General features: G+C 37.8%; 1 protein-coding gene across 9 annotated transcripts in view; it reads right to left on the bottom strand.

Annotated features, from left to right (window-relative positions):
* The window catches only part of FREM1 (FRAS1 related extracellular matrix 1), a 165,256-nt gene that overhangs the window by 96,911 nt on the left and 55,299 nt on the right, over positions 1–13,046 (bottom strand). For 8 of the 9 annotated variants that reach the window (XR_012037985.1, XM_072841396.1, XM_072841398.1 and 5 more), the window contains exons 9-12: positions 9,039–9,383; positions 8,277–8,419; positions 1,294–1,487; positions 469–559 (exon numbers count right to left, since the gene is read on the bottom strand). Coding sequence is in view for 7 of the 9 variants with exons in the window: in XM_072841396.1 (XP_072697497.1) it covers positions 469–559; positions 1,294–1,487; positions 8,277–8,419; positions 9,039–9,383 (773 nt within the window). In the remaining 2 variants the exon portion in view is untranslated. Of the gene's footprint in view, positions 1–468; positions 560–1,106; positions 1,488–8,276; positions 8,420–9,038; positions 9,384–13,046 lie in introns of those variants that run through there. The other variant, XR_012037986.1, reaches the window with a different exon arrangement.

The raw sequence follows: 13,046 nt of genomic DNA on the forward strand, positions 1-13,046 counted from the left end.
TTTCACTACAGGGTTTCAAGGTGGCCCTGCAGACACCTTGATTTCAGACATCCAGGCTCCAGAACTTTGAGACAGTAAATCTCTGTTGTTGTAAGCCACCCAGTTTGTAGTATCTACGGCAGCACTAGGAAACTAATACAGTGGATCTTGAGTGACCTGAATGTGATGGAATAAAACCTAGGCACCACCAGATCCGTTAATCAGAGCCCTGCTGCTGATAAAACGAAGCCAAAGGCTGTGTTGAGTTATAATAAGATTTGGAAATCATATCCAATGCAATGAAGCATTTTCAAATAGATATCACATGCTTAACAAATATATGGAAGCAGGAAGAAGTAGACATGAGGCATTTGATGCTTTTGACAGATGTCAAAGGCCAACATTCTCAAGTGCAACACTAGGAGTGCCATCCCTTCTCTCAGAAGACACCTCCATCACGTTTGTCAAGATTTTAGCATAGCATCATACCTGAGTGAATGATCTCAGCCCTCGGGCTGCAGAATTTTTAGTTAGCTTTGAAATGCTATCCACCATAATTAATTTCCCAGCATCCAGATGTCTAGAGAGAAATACAGAAGGACACATCAGCTAATTTTCCAAGCAAGAAACATTAAGTCAAATAGCCCACAACCAAATTTTCTAAAGCTAAAAAAGCCCATTGTAAGAGAAAATCAAAATCTTCATATTCTCCTTTCCTGTTGGGGGGTTCTAGCCTTCAGTCCAGAATCATCAATGTCATTCTCATGACTGCAGAAAGTATGTACAGAATTTTCTACTTTGATCTCATGAAAAGAAATTGTTCTTCTCAGCCTAAAAAATGTTTCCTTGCTTCTTCTCATCCTAAAAAAAAAAATGTTTCCTTGCTATCATGTACATGACACAAGCCTCAGGTATATTCATGCCACTTTTCTAATTGAGATTAGAGAATATGACCATTTTGTGGCCTGTAATATCTGAAAATAGTGTTATGAAGATTCAATAAATTTTATTAAAAAGACAAAAATAACATGCTCTTTACAAAAGAAAGAAATGTTGTATGAAAAAAAGATTAAAGATTGCTTTAAGCTTACCTAAGCTGAAGACACTACAAGTGGCAGGTCACTTACCAATTAATACAGCTTTTGAAGGGAGGTATGAGATAAGTTTGAGATTACAGTAAATGTGGAATTGAACACAAATTCATGTCTGATCAACAGAGCAATTTAATCACAGTACTGTATATGGACACTTGCGACTCAATCCTTGGACACAACCCTCAACAAATAGCCCAGGTGATGACTTCTCAAGAGATACCTGTGGCCGAAAGAGAAAAACGGAGGTGTCGTTATCGTGTAGAGAAGCTCCCTGTTATATTCTGTATCTATAAAATGTAGATGTTTCTTAGTTATGTAGGCCACCTCAGTTTCCTTGACAACCAAATGCCGAGAAACTCCAGGAGCCTCCTTTGGAAGTTGGTCATCCACTGGAGTGATATGGATGGTCACCACCTGGAAAGAAATGATCTGTGCCATTAATTTGAAATACCAAAGGACACCAAAGAAAACACCCCACAATCACCCAGTCATGGTGAAGATGCTTTTCAAAAACTCCCATTTATAATATACTTCCCCTGAAATGATTCAGGAGCTAATAAGAACATGGTCCAAAAATAGAACATTCTTACCCATTTTGTGTTATGTTTTAAGAATATAATTATCACAACTACAGTTAATGCAGTCACTAATGCTAGGGAACAGGCACATAACAGGGTCCCGATTTTACTTCTATTTCTCCCTCCTACCAACAAACTGTGCTTTCTTTTGCTACCACCTTCCACTCAGTCATTGATCCTAGAATCCTTGTCATAACTTTTGGTTCCTCCTTCTCCACTGACCCATAACACATCTCCAAGGCCCAGAGTGTCTGCTAACAAAATTTCCTATACCATGACCACTTTCTGCTCCCTCCACAACTGTCATTCCCACTCTTACTGGTCTAGCTCCAGCTCTCGTCATTTCTTCCCTACGTTATTGCAACACCTTCCTGTGAACCCTAACTCCCAGACCGAATCTAGACTTTACATACCTCTTTTAAAAGAAAATTGCAAGTCAAATCAGTCATTCATCTCCTCAAAAGCCTAAGCCACCACTCAGGAAGGATTAAATTGTTCAAACTCCTCAGCATAGCACCTGGGACCTCCACAGTTTAGACACACTCATTTTTCAACTTCATCTTTTACCACCTTCTGATGCTAACCCAGGAGTCTAGATGCACATAAGGTATCAGGTTGTAGTTCTCAAGCAGGCCTCTATGATCTGGACCATGCTGTTTCTTCAATCTGCAAAGCTTTTCTCCTGCTTTCTCCCAAAACTTGAGGCTCTCTTACCTTTCAGGGCTCTTAAAACTTTGCCCAATTTCTCAGGGCACCTGAGTGGCTCAGTGCGTTACACCTCAGACTCTTGATTTCAGCTCAGATCATGGTTTCCAGGTCATGAGACTGAGCCCCACATCAGGCTCCATGCTCAATGGGGAGTCTGCTTGAGTCTCCCTCCATGCCTCATCCTCCCCTCCTCACACACATGCATGCATGTGTGCTCTCTCTCTCCCCCCACCTCCTCTCCCTCTCTCTCTCTCTAAAATAAATGAATCTTTAAAAAAACAACTTTGCTCAATTTCTCAGTTGGAATTGTTTCTGAATTTTGTTTATCCCTCAACAAATATTATTATTTCATTGTCTGGTAGTATTAGTAGTTCACATGTCTGTCTCTTCTAGGCTGAAACGTCCACAAAGGGAGAATCATAGTATACTGCAAACCATGTGGGATTTGTCAGTGGACAGACAGTTGAAATGCAGAGTATACCACTTAGTAGCTCTTAACCTTGAACAAGTCACTCAACTTTTTTGAGTGTCGATTTTATTGGGTAGTTAAGTGTAACAACCACCGCAGAGTTGTTATGAGGGTCAAATATCACTATATGGATAAAATGTCTGGCACACAGTAGGTGCTCAATAAATATTATGTTCATTTTGGTTGCTATACAACAACTGGCATGGTATTTTGTAAGGAGAAGATACTTCATCCATGTTTGCTAACTCAGCCAACATGCCCTATCTGTGACTTCTAAAATTCTTAAAATCATGCTCACAGGTTTGGGATCATGTAAGAGGATACGGCAACTTTGCCAAACAGATTTTATCATCACATTTATCTTTTTTTTTTTTTTTTTACAATAATCCATGACTGGTTGTGAGAAAGCAATTACTAACTCTCTCTCAAAATGGGACGTTTGTTTGGCATCATGGATCTTTGCACAGCTTGATGCATAAGAGTATTCTTACCCTGCTTCTAATTATTTTAATATTGTTACCAAAGCACACATCAGCAATGCCAGTTTTTCTACAATAATGGTGTTCACAATACTTAATTTGAAAATGAAGAAAATTCCTTTTTAAATTTATGTACAAAGCAATAACTAAAACATGGTTAAGCTCTTGCAATGATAAAGCCTGGGACATCAGCTCAGCCACCGACAAGCTATGCGCCATCAGGCAAATAATTTAACTCCTTTGGAGCTGAGTTTTTCTCTCTAGTAGCACAGTGAATAAATACCTGGTAGTAGGTGCTCAATTAATTAATTCCCTGTCTTCATCCTTCTTTACTGCTACAAAAGCACACAAAATATTTACTACTCCATTATGAAGTATTTCGATAATTAAAAACTAGAACCAGTTATTAAAATAAAAGAACACAATGACAGTCATTTCTCCAGTCTCCTGGAGTCTGTGTCACAATTTTTTTCCAATTATAGTTTTTTGCTAATCTACAAAGTTCAGAAATTCTCTATGGGACCTCCCAGCCATAGTGTGCATCAGCGAGGCTCCACTTAATTGAAAAACTGGATTTAATATGGAAACAATAGTTATTGTGCCTTCAAAGAGACCATTTTCCATGCTAATTTATTCTCCAATGTGTTCTTTGTGTAAAAAGAATGTACAAGCATGCTTTTTTATACCCCTGTAGTAATTCTTGGTGGGCACATTTTTCAACATGCTTTATGATCACTTAAGTTGATGTATCTTTACATATTTATGCATGTTTAAACAATTATTGTATGTGTGTCTGTGGGTAAGAAAAATCCTATTTTAACAAGCTCCATAGAGAAATAAAGAATTCTCATTGTACTGAAATTTGGTTATAAAAAAGACATTATTGAACACCCATTCCCAAACAGTGAAAAACTAGTGTCCAACCGCTCAGCTCTTGCTGCTGGCTCCTACATCCCTCCAGTCTATTTATGGCCATAGGCACCTGCAAATAGTCTTAGAGAGAATTTGAATATAAAGTGATAAATCAGTATACAAAATAACAAAGCCTGACCTTGACCCTCAGAATCAGACTCAATATATGGTACTCCAACAGCTAGTATCTGACTTTCTTACAAGACTGGGTTTTTGATCTTTTTGTCTCAGTTTTGATTCTTGCCTGATTCTTTTATCTTGTATCTTCTGTTGAGATTATCCAGTGCTATTTCTCAGTCCCAGGAACTACTATCAATGTTAGTTTTACCCACCTCATTTTCCAGTCTGACTTCTGACAAATGCCCTTGCCCTGCGTGCCTGTTCTCTCATCTAGTCACATCCAGTTGCTTCCTTTCACTTGACTCACAGGACTTTGTGGTACCCGCTTCCTTTCTTCCCCAGTTTCTTAGTGCTCTTTCTGTTTCTCTCATCTATCCTTATTTTGCATTATCCATTTTACTTTGTTTTTAAGTTTTTATTTTAATCATCTGGTGCTCATCACAACACGTACACTCCTTAATCCCCATCACCTAGTTCACCCATCCCTTCATCCATCCCACTTTACTTCTAATATCACTTTCTCCTGGTTTAAGATCTCTTACAACTTAAACCCTATAAAGGCCTCTAGTAAGAAAGAGAAAGAAGAGAATATTTTTCAAAAAACATTGAGTGCGTGAGGCTTTATTTGATGACAGTAATGACAACCAAAATAGAAAGAGGGAAAGGTTTTCCTGCTAATGTGTAGATATACTGTTGGTGTGTCAGTCAACCTCATAGAAGAGTGCTCAGTAGAGGATGAGAGGACGGAAAGGGCATCTCTGCTTACATAACTTCTTTCCTGCTTTATGTGCATTGTGTCTCACCTGAGGATATCTTTGCTTTCTGTCTCTGTAAAACAAAGTTTTCCAACAGTGTGGCTTAAGCAATCTCGGGCCCTACTTTAATTGTTGGTGAGCACAGTACCTTCTGATCACAAAAGCTCCCATCATGCAACCTTTTTTATCTGGACTTTCAGTTAATGGTGGATTGCAGATTTTGTTGACTATTTTACAGGTTTTGCTGAATTTTTATCTGTAAGACATGACTACATACTTGTACAAATTGAAGATGAAATCATCAAGTAGACTAAATTTTGATCATGTAAGTTTCTTAAAAATTAGAATTTTGATGATGATATTGGGGGTTTACAATACAAAAACATTTACCAGCACACATACACAAAATACTTGTTTTGTTGCTGTGCACATACTAATTCCTAGAAACTCTGAAGAATAAAGCTTTATACTTATTCCCTCCCTATGTTACTCCCTCCCCAGTTCCTACCAAATGTTTCAATCTTCTTATATTCTCTTACTTTTGATAAAAATGGAAAGAATCAGAGTTCATTTTGGCACACACACAAAAAAACAATTCTTGAGGTTCTACTTTGAGTCTGATACCAAAGTCTGAAGATGCAGAGATAATTTGTGATTCCTGCCATCAATAAGCTCACAGCTGATCCAATAAGACAAATAATGAATGGCCTCACATTATGGTTATTTGATATTGGATCATATTAAAGGGCAACCTGACCCAGCCTGGGGGAGTTATGGAATGAGGGGCATCGGAGAAGGATTCCTGGAACAAGTGATGTTATAGCTAAAAGTAGGTTCATAGTCTGGAGAAGGACTAAGCTAAAGCTGTCACTAATCAGAAGTGGGGGGGGAGGGGATGGATGCCAGAGGAATGCCACCAAACACTCTGCCACTGTATTAACAGGTTTTAATTATCCTCAGTTACAAGAATGTGGCTGACTCTTTGATTCTTACAGCAGATTCATAGATTCTGTCTCTCTCTGTATCTCTTTCTCAACACAGATTATGAAGATGAAACCAAAGGAAAAAAAAACATAATTATGACCTTTTCTTTAGAAATCCATCCATCATAGGGAATAAACTTGTAACTGTATCTAGAGAGTTTGGTCTGACTTATTTGCCAAGATTTAGAAATATTCTCATTCAATAAGGTTTTCATTATCTTATTATAGAAAGATTTCACATCTCCATTTGATCTATAAATATGAGATAAATATAAGTAAATCTATACCTATGATGTATAAAATAGATAATAGCAGAAAAGGAAAAAGAAGTCCTGAGCTTTCAGTTTTTTAAAGGACACATAGTCTGCTAAAAGTGATATGGTATTCTAGTCAGAAACAGATCAGTTAAAAAAAAAAAAGAAACAGATCAGTTTGTATAGATACAATAGGAGATTTTAAAAATAAATCCTGTTAGTAGTAGCCATTTGCGATTATCAAGTCAACTAAGGTCTCAAGCAAAAATGCAATCTAGAAATGGCAATAATACATTGATGAAAAAAGAGAGTTGTTATTTGTAAAAGAATCAATTCAATATGCAGATGAATTAAGAATTTTCTCATTCATTCTCCATTCTCTTTCCAGGGATCACCTAGTTCCTTTAGTTTCTGTGCTCTCTGGTGTGATTCTTCCTGACTGTCCTTTTTTGTATCCCTTTGTTTTGGCAAACAGATAAAAATAGCTCAATAACCTATGTAGCAGCTAATGTGGGTGACTGTGATATTATGAGAAGCATTATATACCCAATAGGGATACATGCTTTAAGAAATCATTTTAGAGGGGCACCTGAGTGGCTTGGTCTGTTAAACCTCCGACTCTTTTTTTTTTAAGTTTTTTTTTTTTTTTTATTCATGAGAGACACAGAGACAGAGACAGAGAGATAAAGAGAAAGAGAGGGGCAGAGACACAGGCGGAGGGAGAAGCAGGCTCCATGCAGGGAGCCCGATGTGGGACTCGATCTTGGAACTCTAGGATCACGCCCTGAGCCACCCAGGGATCCCCCTAAACCTCTGACTCTTGACTTCAGCTCAAGTCATGATCTCAAGGTCGTGAGATGGAGCCCTGCATCAGGCTCCCCACCCAGCGGGGAGTCTGCTTCCTCCTTCTCCCTCTCCCTCTAGCCCTCTCCCGCTCTAAAATAAACAAACAAATCTTTTAAAAAAAATCATTCTAGGGCTGGTCCTAGATTTGCTTAGGTCTCTATACATGCCACCTTCCAAGATCATAGGTATAAAATACCTAGCAAAAAGAACCATGTATAGTAAGTGATCACTTATTTTCAACTGTCTTTTTCCATCCCTACCACCAGTCATCCTCTCTTTGCATGGAGCCTACTCTTTTATAGTTTATAGTTGTCCAGATCCAATGCTAACTCCATATTCTGTAATTTGTAATTTCTATATGAGAATGCCTCCTTATACTTATTTCTGCATCCTATATACGTATATGATATACTTGAGTGGTGGTAAAACTTCTAGTTTTTCAGAATCAACAAAACTTACAGTTCTTCAAAATCTCATTTATCTATTGAGCACTTGCCATGTGCCAGAAACTTCTCAGTACTTTATATGTGATTATCTCACTTACCCTCACAATTGTTCTATAAGGAAGTTGTATTCTTATCTATTTTAAGGATGAGGAAACTGAGGAACAGGTCAATCAGTTAGCTAGGGTCAAGGACAGGAGAGAAACACGGGCAGTGTAACTTCAGAGACTATACTGCAACCACTACACACAAAATGCCAGTGTTTTCTTCATGTTATAAGGTCAGCAAATTCTGGGAGTCTATTCTGTATAAAAGAGCCCCATGGTGAAATGATTTTGAGAAATTGCATACATGAAGTTTTGACAAAGAACTTACAAATGCAATATTTACAAATACAATAATTTACAAGTACAATAATTGACAAGACTTATTAGGAAAGAAAATGGTAGAGAAGTCTTGTTGCAAAGAAATTGACTTAATCTTGTTGAATCCATTGCTTCTCAACTTTGAACCTCAAAACCTGCTTTTATGTAGTTTCTAATAACACCTCCCAGAATGAAAAAAAAGACACCTCCCAGAATGAAAAAAAAAGACACCTCCCAGAATGGACATCTGTGGATAATACTTAAGGATAGTATTCAGAGATGGCCTCTTACCTGTGGCACTGAGAAATTTGGAGGTTCATGGCTGTCCCACAGGACAAATTCAAAAGAGTCTTCAAAGACCTCTCCACCAAAGTGACGATAGTAAATGATGCCATTAAATAGATCCCTCTGAAGGAAGCCAGGGACAGGATAGCCTATTGGGTCCACAAAACACCACATACTTTTGTAACAATCTTTCAGATATTGGGGTAAAAAGATACTGGACCTGTTTCCAAAGTGTTCTCTGCCTACCATGGTGTATGTATCCCAGAAATCTTCATAAATACTTCTAACAAAGCTTATAAATAATAAGTAGAAAAATTAAAGTTGCTACACCTGCCTTAAAAAAGGTAGAAAAATTAGCATTACAAAATATTTTTAAGAAACATTCTTAAATAACACTAATACTTGATACCTATTTTGTTATTCCTGACTACTTCAAGTAGTCTTGAAATTACGCTATGAAATTATTCTAATAAAGCATAAACAAATGTTATTTGTGAAATTATTTTATCAATAATTTAGAAGAGGCCAAACACTTCTCTTCAAACTTATTTGTTCTATCATCGTGCTTGGCAGACTTAATTTTTCATAGGGTAATGGTTACCTTGAGGTTCAGCTCTGGAACTTGCTAGATGCACAAATTTGAATAGATCAATTTAACTTTTCTAAGTATCAGGCTTCCCATCCATAAAATGGGAATATCTTACCTCATAAACTTGATGTCCACCCTTGTACAAATTCTGACACCAAAATTCTTTATTCAAAACTTACCTATCAGTCCTGGCCCTGGCTTCTTCATGATCTCTCCAGCCTGAGGAGGTTTCGTGATATTAAAATAGATGTAGTCATCACTGGAGTCCATGTCTGATGCCCTCAGCATAGAACTCTGGATCAGTATGGTCTGCCCTTCCTCCAGTTCAATCACAACATTGCTTATGAGAAATGGGGGACTGTCATCTTTGGGCAAAATGTTGATGGGAAACTTATGGCGGATGCTGTGATGGCCATCGAATATCCTGAAGATCACAAAATCTTTGGTGGAGTCACTATCATCATGATGATAGCGAACAACTCCAGCCTGAAGGTCAGCCACAGTGAAGAGAAATCCTTTGCCACCTGATGGAGAGAGCAGAGATGGAGCTGACTGAATGAGGGGTGCAGAAGGAGCAGCTGTAGTGAAAGCATCTATAAAACAGGGACAATCATACATATCTCATATTCCCTAGTAAGGATGAGAGAACCTAAAGAACAGTAAGCCTACAAAATATGTTAATTATTATCAAACTCATTGTTATCATCCTACATGGCAGCACTACTTAGATGGGCAATTTCGAACCAGGAGCAGCAGTACCATCTGGGAAGTCATTAGAAATGCCAAGTTCTGGAGGTGAGCCCCAGCAATCTGTATTTTACCAAACCTCCTGAAGAGTCTAACACATGCTAAAGTTTGAGAATCACTTGCTTATTGACCAAGAGCTAGAGCTCTGATATCAAATGGCCCAGGTTCAAATCCCAGTTCAGTCACTTTTTAGGTACAACACCTTAGACAGGTCAAGTTATCTAAATCTCAAGTTCTCCATTTGTAAAGTGGGAATAATAATTGTACCTCATTTCATAAAGCTAATATAAGGTAGAGTATGTATAATGCTTTGTACAGTATCTAGGACAAAGAAAAAAAATATTAGTACTATTTTCTACCTCCTCTGAGCCACAACATCATCATGGGCTACCACTCTACTCTTCATTTCTACAGTATTAATAAACATTGCTTCACTCTGCATAAATGATTACAATTCTTGATGGCAGGTGCCCCAGTATACTCCTCATACTGTTTTAAAGCCCTCACTGGAATAAGTGATTAAACATTTGTATAATAGATACTACAGGTTACTTGCTCAGTAGTCACTTTCTGATTTTTCACCAGTATCAGACTCTAGTTTTATTTGGAATAGCATTATGATCATTTAAAAATACTCAGGTTCCCACACTTCATTCCATCTAGGGGGTAGTATGTGACTTGGTAGATTTAAGTGGAACCCACGTATCAGGTTCCAGCAAAAAGTTATTAAAGAAAGTAAATTAATTGATGTAACTTGTCCCTTCTCCTTCTTCCTTCCTAGAATGCAGACCCAAAGTCTGGAGATATAGGCACCATCCGGTGACCACTGTCAGAGCAGAAAGAGGTCCTGGAATCATGGATTTAGAATGCCTACCTCTGGGCAAATTTGTCACATGAGGAAAATAACTCTTGAATTTTTAAATAACTGGGTTATTTAAAATGGAAAATGGGTTTCCATTCCATGCAGCTGAATATCCACCCTAATTGATACACCCAGGCTTATGCTGACCTCCTACTTTCCTGGGATTGGGCAAGAGAATTTATCATTTTATTTTTTATTTCAGAATTCCCAATTACAAATGATAATAAATAAGAGCTCTCTTTCTGTTTTATACTTAGGAATACCAAGAGTATAATTGAATTAATTCCTCTAAGCTCACTACAAGAAATGGACTATATTATCATATGATATGAATATTATTTTTATTAGGGCTAATACCTTGTTAACTACCATCCTTATAATTATAACACAGTTAACATAATAACACAATGCTACTAACAATATAATATCAGAATGATTACCAAGTATTAAAAAAGCAAAGTTTTTCTGTTTCTCATCACAATTTTGTGAATCAGGGAAATATTTTGTCTTCCAACTGGGATAAGATCATCAGTTTAAGCATATATTTAGAAGGAGATCTGAGATTTATTTTTTTTTTTAATTTTTATTTATTTTATGATAGTCACAGAGAGAGAGAGAGAGAGAGGCAGAGACACAGGCAGAGGGAGAAGCAGGCTCCATGCACCGGGAGCCTGACGTGGGATTCGATCCCGGGTCTCCAGGATCGCGCCCTGGGCCAAAGGCAGGCGCCAAACCACTGCGCCACCCAGGGATCCCGAGATCTGAGATTTAAATGATGAGCCAAGCACGAGATGCTACTCATAAAAGGTCATCCAGAGGCATCTGGATAGCTGAGTCAGTTAAGAGTCTGACACTTGATTTTGATTCAGATGAGGATCTCAAGGTTCTGGGATTGAGCCCTGCAATGGACTCACATTCAGTGGGGAGTCTGCCTGAGGTTCTTTTTCTCCCTCTCCCCCTGCCCCTTCAATAAATAAATAAATAGTCATCCACTGATGTGAGCATCCTAACACAGACGCTAATGCCTTCAAGATCCCCAGATTTTCTAGACATGACAATTCATTTAGAAATGAGGCCTAAGACAGAAGGCTAATTTGAACAAATTATAGCTAAAAACTTCCCTAATCTGGGGGAGGAAAGAGATATCCAAATCCAGGAGGTACCAAAACTCCCATCAAAATCAACAAAAGCAAGCCAACACCAAGATATATCATCTAAAATCTGCAAAATACAGAGATAAGAAAAGAATCCTGAAAGCAGCAAGGGAAAAGAAATCCCTAACTATAAGAGAAGACAAATCAGGTTCACAGCAGATCTCTCCACAGAAATCTGGCAGGCCAGAATAAAGTATCATGATATATTCAACATCCTGAATGAGAAAAATATGCAGCCAAGAATACTTTATCCAGCAAAGCTGTCATTCAGAATAGAGGAGAGATAGAGTTTCCCAGACAAACAAAAACTATGGGAGTTCATGACCACTAAACCAACCCTGCAAGAAATACTAAAGGGGACTCTTTGAGTAGGAAAGAATGACCAAAAGCAACAAAGACTAGAAAGGAATAGAGACAATCTCCAGAAACACCAATTGTACAGGTAATACAATGGATTTATAATACAATATAAATATAAATAAATTCAAATCTATCAAAAACCACTCTGAATATAAATGGACTAAATGCTCCAATCAGAAGACACAGGGTATCATAATGTACTAAAAAAACAATATCCGGGCAGCCCAGGTGGCTCAGCGGTTTAGCACTGCCTTTGGCCCAGGGTGTGATCCTGGAGACACGGGATGGGTCCCACATCGGGCTCCCTGCATGGAGCCTGCTTCTCCCTGTGCCTGTGTCTCTGCCTCTCTCTCTCTTTCTCTTTCTCTCTCTCTCTGTGTCTCTCATTAATAAATAAATAAAATCTAAAAAAAAAAAAAAAAAAACAAGATCCACCTATATGCTGCCTACAAGAGACTCATTTTAGACCAAAAGTAACCTGCAGATTGAAAGTGAGATCTTGGAGAACCATCTATCATGCTAATGGATGTTAAAAGAAACCGGAGTAGCCATACTTACATCAGAAAAACTAGATTTTAAATTAATGACTGTAACAAGAGATGAAGAAGGATACTATATCATCATTAAGGGCTCTATCCAACAAGATGATCTAACAACTGTAAATATTTATGCCCCCAACTTGGAAGCACCTAAATACATAAATCAGTTAATAACATAAAGAAACTCATTGATAATAATATAATAATAATAGGGGACTTTAATACCCCATTTACAGCAATGGACAGATCACCCAAGCAGAAAATCAACAAGGAAACAATGGCTTTGAATGACATACTGGACTGGATGGACTTAACAGATATATTCAGAACATTTCATCCTAAAGCAGCAGAATATGCATTCCTTTTGAGTGCACATGGAACATTCTCCAGAGCAAATCACAGACTGGATCACAAATCAGCCTCAACAATTACAAAAGTATTGAGATCATATCATGTATATTTTCAGACCACAACACTATGAAATTTGAAGTCAACCACAAGAAAAAATTTAGAAAAACTACAAAT

Source organism: Canis lupus, chromosome 10 (assembly GCF_048164855.1).
Source record: "Canis lupus baileyi chromosome 10, mCanLup2.hap1, whole genome shotgun sequence".
Lineage (NCBI taxonomy): Eukaryota > Metazoa > Chordata > Mammalia > Carnivora > Canidae > Canis > Canis lupus.